At 39.9% G+C, this 14,714-nt stretch overlaps 1 protein-coding gene across 4 annotated transcripts in view; it reads right to left on the bottom strand.

Annotated features, from left to right (window-relative positions):
- The window catches only part of ripor1 (RHO family interacting cell polarization regulator 1), a 282,610-nt gene that overhangs the window by 70,484 nt on the left and 197,412 nt on the right, over positions 1-14,714 (bottom strand). For all 4 annotated transcript variants that reach the window (XM_059992774.1, XM_059992773.1, XM_059992776.1 and 1 more), the window contains exons 4-6: positions 13,019-13,097; positions 11,164-11,187; positions 9,914-9,967 (exon numbers count right to left, since the gene is read on the bottom strand). In XM_059992774.1, the coding sequence (XP_059848757.1) occupies positions 9,914-9,967; positions 11,164-11,187; positions 13,019-13,097 (157 nt within the window). The remainder of the gene's footprint in view (positions 1-9,913; positions 9,968-11,163; positions 11,188-13,018; positions 13,098-14,714) is intronic.

Genomic DNA, 14,714 nt, shown 5'->3' on the forward strand with positions numbered 1-14,714 from the left:
CAGCTCGTGAACACTAACACACTCATTTACTTTCAGCTCACATTAATTATTTATTTTTATATACTTTTTTTATTATAACTTATACTACTTTTATCTATTCCACCGTTAGTTCTGCTGTGCAGTGCAATATTTCATGTATTCTACAGTACTGCTGCAATAATGCATCAAATTTCAAGCATCAGTGATTAAAAAAAAACACCAAATCCTGATTCAACTACAGACTAGCGACAGAACCACACACACAGATAGCAAGATAGAATTAGAGAGCTTGGAATTTTTAATTCTTATACAGAGGAAGGGAGAAAAAATCCTATTAAACATTTTTAAAAATCCACTGACCTCACTCTTCCCTAGACTGTGCGACACAATGGCAAAGGTCAATGTCAGCAGGATGAAACTGCTTCCGCCTAGGATGCACGAGGTCCCTAAGACATTCATGCAGTGGCCACTTCATTAGGTACACCCTCCATCTAATAAAGTGGCCACTGAGTGTACGGTCGTGTCTTCTGCTGCTGTAGCCCATCCACTCCGAGGTTTAACATGCTGTGCGTTTGGAGATGCTGTTCTGCTCACCACTGTTGTAATGCCCAGTTATTCCAGTTACTGTCACCTTCCTGTCAGCTTGACCCAGTCTGGCCATTCTCCTCTGACCTCTTTCATTAACAAGGCAATTCTGCCAAAAGAACTGCCACTCACTGAATGTTCTCCCCACTCGTAAACTAATTTCTGTAAACTCTAGAGCAGCGGTTCCCAACCTGAGGTCGACGGATCCCTCGGTTAATGGTAAGGGACCAAGGCATAAAAAAGGTTGGGAACCCCTGTTTTAGAGACCCCTGGAAATCAGCAGTTCCTTCGATACTCAAACTACCCCATCTGGCACCAACATTCATTCCATGGTTATAGTTAAGGTCTCTTATATCACATTTCTTCCCAATTCTGACATTTGATCTGGACAGCAGCTGAATCTCTTGACCATGTCTGCATGCTTTAATACATTAAGTTTGCTGTCACATGATTGGCTGATTAGATATTTGCAATAACAAGGTGGATAGGTGGAACTCATAAAGTGGCCACAGTGTACTTTTGCAATGAGTATCCTAGAGGCGGTGATGTTCAGTTACATCAGGGATTTTATGCAATAAGTAGAAAGAAATTGTTCCTCACCCAACAATGACTGCTATCCACAAAGAGACAAATTTTCACTAAATTCTCTGCATTTTAAAAAGGAGAGATCTTCATAAATCAACTACTCTTCAGTCTTCTGTTGTTCCCAAACTTTGGGTTACAAAATTATTGCTCAAAAGTATACAAATTGTTGATCTGGGTAACAAAAATAGTTAATGCAAAGTGATGCTCTAGTTAGACCCGAGTTAAGAACAACACACAGAGCTCAGCAGAGGATGAGATGCTTTTCTTTACCAACATGCTGTGAACCTACTTTCACCCACAATTAACTTCAAATATCCAAGTTCCCAACAAAACATTTTTTCCTTGTAGGATTTAATTTTAAACATCTTTCTTTTTGAGTTAAAAGGTCGTCTATTTTCATACTTCATGTTTAAAAAAAAAACCTGGCTTGGAAATCTCTGGTTGTGCGAGAGATAAAAACAAACACAGACTTAAATGGCTGGTTTCTATGTTCCAACGTGTAAATATTTCTATCTCTGCTCCTACCCAGCTCAATCTGAAAGGCTGTGAGCCACACATTCCCAAAGGAGCCCAACTGACAGCATTTAAAACTGCAGTGCCAAAAAGAGGCCAGTAAAAGAAACGAGCAATAGAAAGACAGGAAAACATTAATGCACGTATGCAAATCAGTATCAGTGCTCTGTGAGCTAAAATCCTTTTGTTTCAGCCAGTGGCCAGCATTGAACAGTGACGTGTACAGAAACACCATTATTTCACAGTGTCATGTTAACTTCAGAGCTGTTTTACTTAAAGTAATTAGACTGGTGGACACAATCCTTCTAAAATGACTGAACAGACCCTTCCCCAACTAACACAGCAAGTTGCGATGATGCATCAGGCCCTATGTTCAAAGCACACCACTCTTATATGCTCCTTGAATCCTCTTTAAAAGTTTTAGATAAGCCTCAAAGCCACATATGACACCAACTGCATCTGGAGCAGAGATGAGCTCATGTCCCTGAGATAATAATCACAGCAGTTTATGTGTAATCAGTGCCTTGCTTTTCTTCCCCTGGTGAAAGTCATTATCAGTACTGCAAGATTAGCCATTAGTCACTGTAGTGGGAAGCAGCCTCTCTGCTCAGTCTAACAACAACACAATACATAGACATTCACGGGGGAGAAATTCTTGAACTGACTTCATCCACTGGATAAGCATTGTATGTTTAAAGCTGTACTCCTTTCACATACTCGCGCAAGTAACCAAAATTCAGTGGCCTAATATACTCAGTTGATTCAGAATCGGAATGGTGTTTATTATCTCTGACATATCTAATGAAATTTATTGTGCTGCTGCAGCAATATGGAACGACACATAAAATATGCTATAAATTGCAATTAGAAGCACATTAAAAAGAATTAAATGCATAGTGCAAAATTAGGAAAATTAGTGAGCAACACACACAAAATGCTGGAGGAATTCAGCAGGCCAGGCAGCATCTATGGAAAAAAAGTACAGTCAAAGTTTTGGGCCCTTAGTGAGGTAGTGTTCATGGGTACATCGAATGTTCAGAAATTGGATAGTGGAGGGGAAGAAGCTGTTCCTAAAATGATGAGTGCGTATCTTCAGGTTCTTATATATCCTCTCTAACAGTGGTAATGAGAAGAGGACTTGTCCTGGGTTGTGAGGGTCCTTGATGATGGATGCTGCCATTTTGGGGCATAGCCTTTTGAAGGTGTCCTTGATGGTGGGAAGGCCAGTGCCAATGATGGAACTGGCTGAGTTTACAGCCCTCTGCAGCTTTAACTGATCCCAGGGTTCCACGCGAGCTCACTCAGGGTTCAATGAGCGATTGCGATTTTAAAAAAGCAGTGTTTTTTGAACTTCGTTTTATGCTAGCCCACACAGTGGTTGGCAGTGACCGAGCAGCCCTGCTACATGTCTCTCAGCCCAGTATGGCAGTGTGCAGTAGGACCGTATTTATTTGTTTGACTCCATTTTCAGTTTTTGATGTGAGATAAGGGAGGCCATTGATAATTGATGAGCGCTGTATTACACGGAGGGGAGGACGGTAGGCTGACAACTGGTGAGCACTGTATTGCATAGAGGGGAGGACAGTGGGCTTTCCTCACAGGGAGGTGCTGATGTCAAAAACTCTTGGAGATGAAATGAAAAAAAAAGTTCTGGATGATGCTACAAAAATGGTTAACTTTATAAAACAAAGACCAGGTCACTTGAGAATATTTTAAAAAACTCTGTGAAAACCTGGACAAAGGGCACACTCAGTCTCCCAGTACATACAGAAATCCGTTGGCTTAGCAAAGGAAGAGTTCTCAACAGGGTGTCTGAACGAAAAGATGAATTACAGGAGTACTTTCAAGAAAATAGAAAGCCAGACTTTGCTTAGTACTTTGAAGATGAAGAATGGCTGTAGAAACTAGCCTACTTAGCAGACATTTTTCATCATATCAGCCAGTTGAACATGTCTCTGGAAGGCCTGGAGAAAATGTTTTGACTTCAAGTGACAAGATTCTTGGACTTAAAAGGAAACTGACTCTGGAAAAATCATGTGGCAAAAGGTAATCTTGAAATGTTTCCACTGCTGCTTGGGGTTGAGAGTTGAGGAAGGCTATCAGAAAGTCTCCAGTCTTACTGAAAACATAAATTTATTATGTTTGCCTTAAGAGTTTTTTAAAAATTATGAAAAGGAAAGAAAGAAATTAATTTCAAGAGAGGTAAGCTAAGCTTAACTATCTGCTTCTTTTCAAGAAAGTTTGGCTAAAACTTCATTCTCTACTCAAAAGAACATTGACAATTATTTTTGGATTATTATATCTACAACTTACTGATCACGCTAAGTGAGCTGCAGAAACAATATTTATATATTTTTTTAAACACAGGTCTCAGAGGTTCTCTGAGACCTGAAAATTATTTCAAGGGTTCCTTCGGGGAAAAAAAATTGAGAGAGGCTGTCTGATCCTATATAGTAGCCCTTCCATACCAGACGGTGAAGCAACCAGTTTCTATAGTACATCTATAGAAATTTGCTAGAATCTTTGGATAGCATACCAAATCTGCTGACAAATTTACTTGAGGATGATAGCTTGGTAAGTAACCATGGATAGTTTACACAAGCCTGCAACGAAATGATGCAAAGAAAAACCCTATTTTATAAAAAAAAAGATTGAATAGGTAAAGGCATTCTAAATTCATTCTAAACTCAAGAATAAAAAGGCGAGAGGAGGGGAAGGAGGCGAGCCAGAAGGTGATAGGTGAAGCCAAGTGGGTAGGAATGGTAAAGGGCTGGAGAAGGAAGGAATCTGATTAAGACCATAGGAGAAAGGGGTGCAGGAGGGGACCCAGAGGGAGGTGATAGGCAGGTACAAAGAGGTAAGGGGCCACAGTGGGGGAGAGAAGAAAAGGGGAGGAGGACAGAAATATTTTTTTTAACCAGAAGTTGAAATCTATATTCATGCCATCAGATTGGAGGCTGCCTAGACGAAATGTAAGGTGTTGCTTCTCCACCCTGAGGGTGACTTCATCTTGGTACTAAAGGAGGTCATAGACTGACATGTTTTAATGGGATTGGGAATCAGAATTAAAATGTTTGGCCACTGAGACATTCTGCTTTTGGCAGATGGAGCAGAGGTGCTCACCAAAGCATTCCCCCAATTAAAACGGGTCTCACTAATGTACAAAAGGCTACATCAAGGAGGAGGGCATCTTAGATGTACTGGAAAGGAAAGCAACATCTTCGGAATAGATGTGGCAGAGATGGAACTGAGAAAAGGGAATAGCATTTTTACAGGAGGGAAAAGGTATAGTCAAAATAGCCATTGAAATCAGTAAGTTTATCAAAGATGTCGTTCGACCGACTGTCTCCAAAGATGGAGACAGAGAGATTGTGAAAGGGAAGGGAGTTGTCAAAAATGGACCAAATGAACTTAAGGACAGAGTGGAAGTTAGAAGCAAAGTTGATGAAATTGGTGAGCTCAGCCTGGGTACATGAAGCAGCACCAACGCAGTAATCAATCTAGCGGAGGAAGAGTTGGGGAGCATTACCAGGGAAGGCCTACAGCATGGACTATTCTACATAGCCAATGAAAGGGCAAGCATAGCTGGGGCCCCGGCAGGTGCCCATAGCTCCCCCTGGAGTTGAGGAACTGGGAGGAGCTGAAGGAAAAACTGTTGAGTGTGAGGACCAGTTCTGCCAGATGGAGGGGGGGCATGGTGGAGAGGATCTGGTTGGTTCTTTTATTGAGAAAGAAGTGGAGAGTTTTAAGGCCTTCTGGATGGGGGTTTGTGGGGAGAAGAAGAGTCTAGAGACTGGACATCCATGGTGACAGTTAGATGGTCAGGGCTACAGAATTGAAAATAAGTGAGGAGATCGAGAGGATGAGGAGTGTTAGTGGAAAGTGACTGAATCAAGGGGGATAGAATGAAGTTGTACTTTTATTGAGAAAGAAGTGGAGAACTTTAACGCCTTCCTGATGGGGGATAGAAGCATATAGGGACCAGGCATCCATGGTGAAAATGAGGTGGTCAGGGCCAGAACTTCTATTGAGAAAGAAATGAAGCACTTTAATACCTTCTTGATGGGGGATAGAAGTACATCAGGACTGGACATCAGTAGTGAAAATGAGGCAGTCAGAACTAGGGATAATAAATCCGACTCTGGTTTGATCAGACACATCAATACAGCAGGCAATGGTAAGACTGGAACCAGATACCTTCTCTAACCACATCCTCCAAGAGCTGAAAACATTGTTGTTGAAAACATTGTTGTAGAACAAAAAACAGCAATTGCTTCTGTTAATTTACACATGATACAGTTTAACCAAACACAAATTCAGCATCAGAAGCAGGGTACACCACAAAAACAGGCACCATGTAAACCATCTCAGTAGCTTCACTGCATGTTTGTGTAACCTTTCCACTTGCCAAGTTATCAGCTCAAAAAGATATCCATTAATGGTGATTGCAAAAAGGACATAAGTATGTGCACACGTCTGCTTTAAAGGACATCTAGTCATTACAGAAACATTTCAGAGCATGCATTAAACAACTTATATGCCAACACCAGTATAAAGAACCTCATCAATATCAGTACTTCAAAAATAGATACCAAAAACAGAGGCTTCAGTGATAAAGGGTCAAAGAATTTGTCTCTTTATTTCTCAAGCAGTTTATTAATTTACAAAAACAGTGAACTTGAAGGGAAAATAATAATAATGAGAGGCATGGAAAGTTGGAAAAAAAAACATTTATTTTTCCTAGCATTACGTGTAAGATACAGCGTTTTCCTTTTGATTAATTACAACGATTTTAAATTAAATTGGGCCACTGTGGAAAATATGCAGACGCTTCAAATTACAAAGACGACTTGCAATTCTAACACAGTTTGCATTTCAGAAACACATCAAATGAAGTCAATTCCTGTAATCTGTTCCATTGTGGGATAATTTTAGAAAATTTGCATTTTAATCAGGTTCCCCTAACTAGGAACCCCACAATTCCTATTGCTGAGACCCACTACTCTGGGGCTCCACCCACTACATCTCCCACAAAATAGCAAGTCTTCAATATGATTACCCCATCACCTTAAAACTCCTCCACCACCTCCCCTACACACAACTCGGTAAGGTACGCTAGCTAGCATTCATTTTGAGAGGACTAGAATATAAAAGCAAGGATGTAATGCAGAGATTTTACAAGCCATTGGTCAAGCAACATGTGGAATAGTTTTGGGCTCCTTATCAGAGAAGGATGCACTGGCATTGGAGAGAGTCCAGAGGGGATTCATGAGAATGATCCCAGGTATGAAAGGATTAATGTATGAGGAGCGTTGGATGCTTCTGGGCCTGTACTTGCTGGAATTTGGAAGAACAAGGGGGAGGGGGATCTCACTGAAACCAACAGACAGAATGGATATGGAGAGAATGTTTCCGATAGTGGGAAAGTCTAGGACCAGAAAAGGCACAGCTTCAGAATACAAAGATATCACTTTAAAACTAAGTTGAAGAGAAATTTCTTTGGCCAGAGAGCCAAATGGCTGCAGGGGCCAAGTTGTCAGGTATATTTAAAGGTTTTTGATTAGTAAGGGCATCAGAGGTTATGGGGAAAAAGGAGAAAGGGGTTGAGAGGGTTAATAAATCAGCATGACAGAATGACAGAGCAGACTCAATGGCCTAATTCTGCTCCTATGTCTTATGAAATCTATAACACAACTTTCCAGGCTGTCTCCAAAACTGAATGACTGACTGAAAGAGCATCAGCAAATAATATTTTCCCCAACAGGGCAAAGTTCAGATCACCTGCCACAAATGACTATTGGACAAAAGGTTGAGTAGGTTGTTGCTGAGGTTCAAGAACAGGATACAGATCGAGATAAAGAGCAGCAGCTGCAGAGGCACGCTTGGTGGCTGTTGCTTCTCCACCTCCGACAACAGAAACCACCAGCTGGCTTAGTTACCTCCACGACCCAGGCTGCTCTCAAACCTGTGTGTGAGGTTAATAGGCAGGGCTGCGCACTGAATAATCCTGCCCAGCAGTTACTGCTGGATGGATCTCTCTGAGGTTAAATATACAACGGTCTGTAGTCAAAGGTGCTGAAACCAGGCAACAATCAACAACTCAACATCTTGATGTCATACTGTCACTGGTTGAAAAAATTCACTTTATTAACTGTAATTTAATGCATGTGGATGTCATTTTATCAGACAACTTTGTTGTTTATAAAAATAATTCTACTCTTGAACTGTAGAATATTTCAGTATCTTCCAATATCTCATGAGCATACTCTGAACTTCATTTTGGGTTCTCCAAAGGGTTTAAAAAACAAGTTACAAATTGCTTTTTTTCTGCTTTCTTGTTGATTGAGAATGGTTTCAATGGTTTTCTCAACCAGCTTCATGACGTCAAACATCTGATGTAGGAAAAGGTGAAATTCACATCTGACACCCCAGTGTCTTTGTGGGTAGATTTTCTTGATATAATGGGAAACACAATGGGTTGCTGCTAACCACAAAGTCCAGGTCAACCAGGTTGGTGACGAATCTGTCTACATTCAACTTATTAGCAACCATCCAAAATCACGTATGCAGACACTCATGGGAGCTCCTCTGGAAGTCAATTGAATAGAAAAGAATTCACACTCGCAACAAAGTCACTCAAGTCCCATTTCACTGTGGGTACTAATTTTTGGAGATGCCAGCCACAATGCTTATCAAAATAAAAACACAGTAGAGGAGCAAAGACTTTGTACAAAAAGTAGTGCAGTAGAGCAAAGAGTGTGGGGTCGTCAAGAAAACTTTATACCTAGCTTTCAGTAACTGTACAGTACTCAAATCTATCATTGGTTGAAAATGTTCACAAAATGGAATATGCTTGGCACATGTTAAATAGTCCTTGAAAACTCCAGCTGTAAACAATTAAATATGCAGCTATCCATTACAAGGGTCAATTGCACATAACTAGTGAATGGCAATGGTTCAAGTGCAGGGTTCAATATTCTCCCTCCCACATGCCTCCTATCCTTGGTCAACAGCCTTTTATGAGGCTAATGCTGTAACAAACTTACTTGATCTCACTTGTGGGTGCCTATTAGAGCAGCTACAGTTGAATATAATTAAACTGCACGAAATGTAAACGTTCAACATCACATTTTCTATACCCAAAGACAAATAAAAAGAGGCAGCTCACTGTCTGCAGAGTCTGGACAGTTAGCATAGAGTGAACATGTTAAGATTACACAACAGACTCAATCATGTTCATTGGGATTTTGACATTCCTGGCTGCAGCCAATGATGAATGGAGACATTTTAATCCCAAAGAGGGAAGTACAGTCTAAACTCCTCAGGGAAAAATAATGACCCTTCCAACAATAATCTTCATTCATGCGACAAGCAATATTCACACATTGACAACAAAACTCCTATTTAAACCAATGGCTTCTCCAGATGTGCCCCAAACAGATAATCCAGCAGCATGTTGCACCTCCTGTTATCTGCCTTTATGGACTCTGTTCCCTCACTGCAGCAAACTCTTTATATTTGGTTTGCATTACCTCACAATGCAGCAGCTAACCCTGCCCTCACTGGCACAGTGTTGTGTACGACAATGTAATCATGTAGACAGTACAATCAATCTTCATCTTCAGAGTTAGATTCAAGAGATAGCATAACGCTACTAAACACTGCATCATTTCAACCACCAAATGATTAAACTATAGACATGCAGTTACCAATTTCTGGATGTTAGGATGTATTGCAAAATGGGGATGTAACAGATAACATAAATATTAACAGTAGGCTCGGAGGGTGGGGGTGGGGGCAGCTTTGCTCACTTTTGATAGACATGCATGGTTTAAAGATCAGTGGAGTATTGTTACAACAAGTTTCGATAGCCATTGCACCATCTGTAACCTCACTTGGAAAAGACACGTGGCAAGCAGCCCTTAGGCAACCATCTAAGTTCTAAACCAGTCAATGCCTTCATGGGCCATTGATGAAAACTTCCACAAGAACACTAGACAAAGCTCATACATTTCGAGACCAGCACAAAATGTGGCTCTTCACTGTCTGTCTTCAAGAAAACACAAACAGATTGACATCCATAATGAGTTCACAAGTAGACACAGTAAATTATTAAAAAGTTCTCCAGACACAATCTTCTACCTTGCAGCTTTTTACTCAAAGAAAAACTCTCAGCTGTTGGTTTCACCCTGGTGTAAAACATGTATTATGAAGGAAATACAAGATGTGATTACGTACTGTACTTTCTTACCTTACTGACGTGAAACTCCAATCGGCGAATAAACCTTTCAATAGACTTGATTTGCTGCCAGGTAGGAGGAGGATTAAAGAAAGAGACAAAATTAAATATAACTGGCAAGTCTTTTTACTGAAGCACAATTAGCAAATTTGCAATGGTTTTATGTAACAGCAAGTTCAATATTTTATTAACATCCACCTTTACACAAAATTTATCCAATTCAAAACTCAAAATCTGAGAAGCACCCAGATATAAGCAGCTTTTCAAAACGTTGTCTAAGTGTAGGAACCAAATGGAAAGTATGAACGTTGTCTAAATAGATTTAGTCTGAAACTATGTGGTGAAAATGAATGAGCAGGGCACTATGCATTCAGAATAGTGCATCACCCCTACTAAAATGACCTGAAAGTAAAAGTACCTGGCAAGTCAGTCAGCTTCTAAAGAACGAGAATATTTCAGATCAATGGTCTTCAATCAGAACTGAAACAAAACCTCCCACATAGACTTCTATGTTTATTTTATCCATGTACTGATCTAAGAGACTTTTAACTGTCCCTAATGGATAAGCCTCAACCACCACCCATTTTGGACACCAGTCACTCACTCTGTTTTAAAAAAAAGCTAACTCTGACATCTCCCTGTACTTTCCTTCACTCACCTTAAACACATATCCTCTCACCGCACCAGGGATAAAGGCACTAGCTGTCCACTCTATCAATGCCTCTTATCATCTTATACACCTCAATCAAGTCACCTCAGTACTATTTACAAAAGCATGATTCTGATTCTGAAAACCAGACCAGTTAGCAGCCAATCACGTTAACATTCCTTCATCAAATTAATGGCAGCTTTTACTTAACTCAACATTGAATCCCTTCATTCCATTTAAATGGGTACTTTTGAAAAGGACAGGATGATTTCAGCTTAGTGATAAAAAGATGTGCAAGTAAAGACATTTGGAATTGACCCTGATCTTTTGTCTGGCCTGGTAAGTAGCAAGGTACATTGCAGCACTGGCTCCAGCAGCATGCAAAGGAACTGGCTCATAGAGGGGAAAAGAAGCAGGCAACTGTCAAACAATCCAGGCTGACGTACTTGCAGACTTTTGAACTTACAAACACAGCTGAAAATCTTCCAGATCTCAGACTGGACTAATCAGTCACATGACAAACTGCAAGCCTCCCGTGTCTGAGGCTGCAACATAACCAGTTGAGATGCCAACAATCAATTTAATATTACCGTGTAATATTTCAGGTTCTTACCTTGTCAAGATCATATAGGAATCCCTGAAACAATTAAAAAAACAAGAGTTAAAAGTGCACTCTGCAAATGACTACTGTAAAGCAGCCTAAAATGCAAATAAGGTTATTCAGGCTTCCACAAAAGAACTTCTTTTCTCTATTCACGCGAATATAAATTCATCAGGCAAATTTCAACTTCATTATTTTTTAAACAACCAATTGACGTTGCCTTAAAAGTAAAAATTTAACTGATACAAATACTTACATGTTGCAAAATGCCAAGAATTAATTGTTAATCTGATCAATCGTTCTAGTTAGCTACCCCACCCTCTCTATTACACCTGTCACTGCAATGTAGACACTTTAAATCACTTTTTATAATAACCATATAACAATTACAGCATGGAAACAGGACATCTCAGCCCTTCTAGTCAGTGCCGAACGCTTACTCTCACCTAGTCCCACCAACCTGCACTCAGCCCATAACCCTCCATTCCTTTTCTGTCCATATACCTATCCAATTTTACTTTAAATGACAATATCGAACCTGCCTCCACCACTTCTACCGGAAGCTCGTTCCACACAGCTAACATTCTCTGAGTTAAGAAATTCCCCCTCATGTTACCCTTAAACTTTTGCCCCTTAACTCTCAACTCACGTCCTGTTTGAATCTCCCCTACTCTCAATGGAAAAAACCTATCAACGTCAACTCTATCTATCCCTCTCATAATTTTAAATACTTCTATCAAGTCCTCCCTCAACCTTCTACACTCTAAAGAATAAAGACCTAACTTGTTCAACCTTTCTCTGTAACTTAGGTGCTGAAACCCAGGTAACATTCTAGTAAATCTCCTCTGTACTCTCTATTTTGTTGATATCTTTCCTATAATTTGGTGACCAGAACTGTACACAGTACTCCAAATTTGGCCTCACCAATGCCCGTTATAATTTTAACATTACATCCCAACTCATATACTCAATGCTCTGATTTATAAAGGCCAGCAACCAAAAGCTTTCTTCACCACCCTATCCACATGAGATTCCACCTTCAGGGAACTATGCACTATTATTCCTAGATCACTCTGTTCTATTGCATTCTTCAATGCCCTACCATTTACCATGTATGTCCTATTTTGATTATTCCTACCAAAATGTAGCACCTCACACTTATCAGCATTAAACTCCATCCACCATCTTTCAGCCCACTCTTCTAACTGACCTAAATCTCTCTGCAAGCTTTGAGAACCTACTTCATTTTCCACAACGCCACCCATCTTTGTATCATCTGCATACTTACTAATCCAATGTTATTTCCTTTATAAATACACGCTGGTATTTATTTACTTATTCTATATCCTTCCTCTAATTTTATGATCTTTATAAATTTATATATCATTCTTTATCGTAAAATTATTAAATGTAGTTTTGTGTTGCATGGCACACCCAGACCAACACACCAGAGCAAATTCCTAATACATGTAAATATCTTGGGCAAATAAAGCTGACCTTTGCTAAGACATGCGAAATAGTGACTGAGAACATAACCAGAAATCAGTAAACATGATGAGACAATCTCCATTCCATGTGCCAAAGTTAACAAGTAAACAAAATAACTGAAGAAATTCTTTCTAAATTCTGTCGGGACCCAGCGTGAAACATACAATAGCAAGAATGCCAGTGAGTTGAGTTTAACTAATGAAGCTGGGATCCTGCATCTTTCTATACAATTAGTTACCAGGAAAACTCAATCAACATAGAGCAAGAACTCTTGTTGCAATGAGATTAATGATTTGGCAAGGTTTTTCTCTAGTCATTCACTACAGCAACTATCAACCTTCAAGCGAACTTCAGATATAACTTGTGCAATGATCCTTACCAGTCTGGAATTCCTTTTCATATCTTTGAGCTGGGCTGTTAAATTGTCCAGTTCCACCTGATGAACTTGTAAGTATGCACTGTCGGTATACAAGAAGCAGCATTTGTTAAGAGCCACCAGAACCAACTAAGAAAAATATTTTAGAACGGCACAAACAATTATTTAACAAGAAAACTCAGTCAAAACAGAGAAAGAATTCTTGTTCCCTTCTTGTAAATAACTACTGACCATTCCTTTTAATAGATCAAATAAAAAAATGTGATCATCCCTTGCTGATTTATATCCTCTTCCCCAGATTTGTTGTTAATTTCTGACAACTGGCAGGAGATGCAAAAAAAACTCTGCAACTATTCTCAGCAGGTCTTAGGAACAACTGTGGAAATGCAAAAATAATGTTTTACACTCGGGCTACTTTATTAAATACCTCCTGTGCCTGATAAAGAGGCAACTGAGTGTATGTTAACAATCTTCTGCTACTGTAGCCCACCTTTTCAAAGTTTGACATGTTGTACATTCAGAGATGCTCTTCTGCACACCACTATTGTTACACATGGTTATCTTGAGTTACTCTCACCTTCCTGTTAGTCTGGCCATTCTCCCCTGACCTTTCTCAATAACAAGGCATTTTCAACCGCAGGACTGCCGCTCACAAAATCCCAGGATATCAGCAACTTCTGAGATACTCAAACCACCCTGTCTAGTACCAACATTAATTCCATGGTCAAAGTCACTTAGATCACTTTTCTTCCCCGTCTGAACAACAACTGAACGTCTTGACCATGTCTGCATGCTGTAATGTATTGAGTTGCTGCCAAATGATTGGCTGATTATATATTTGCACTAATGAGATGTACGGGTGTACCAACTAAAGTGGCCACTTTTTGACAAAGTTCCAGTCTGACCTACACAAATGTCGTCCTACCTGCTGAGTATTTCTAGCATTTTTTTGTTTCATCACAGAATTTTAGTATTTGCAGTATTTAAGGGTAAACAGCATGAGTTTGTGTGCAGATCTTACAAACTTAAGAGCTTTTTTGATGAGGTGACAAAGAAAGTTGACAAGGGCGGGGGCAGATGTGGATTATATGGCTTCAGTAAGGCCTTTGATACGGTTCCACCTGGTAGGCTGTTCTGGAAGATTAGATCACGTGGAATCCAGAGAGTGATGACCAACTGGACAGACAACTGACTTGACTGTAGAAAGCAGAGGGTGATGGTAGAAGGTTGCTTCTCAAACTGAGGGCCCACTGTTTGCCACCTATATCAGCAATTTAGATGAGAATATAAAAGACACAGATAGCAAGTTCACAAAGATGCTGGAAATCCACAGCAACACACACAGAATGCTGGAGGAACAGCAGGCCAGGCAGCATCTATGGAAAAGAGTAAACAGTTGACATTCCAGGCAGAGACCCTTCATCAGGATAGCAAGCTTGCAGATGATGCTAAAATAGGTGATTATAGTGGGCAATGAAAGAAGTTATCAAAATCAAAGTTATCTTGATCAGCTGAGTAAATGTGCTGAGGAATGGCAATTTCAGAATCAGAATCAGACTTTAATCGCCAAGTACCTGTGCACATACAAGGAATTTACTTCCGGCAGATGTTGGCTCTCTGCTCATAACAATAATAATGATAAATATAAATGAAAATATAGATTATACATACAAGTAGTGCAATCCAAGTAATAGTTAGC

Source organism: Hypanus sabinus, chromosome 17, assembly GCF_030144855.1.
Source record: "Hypanus sabinus isolate sHypSab1 chromosome 17, sHypSab1.hap1, whole genome shotgun sequence".
Classification (NCBI taxonomy): Eukaryota; Metazoa; Chordata; class Chondrichthyes; order Myliobatiformes; family Dasyatidae; genus Hypanus; species Hypanus sabinus.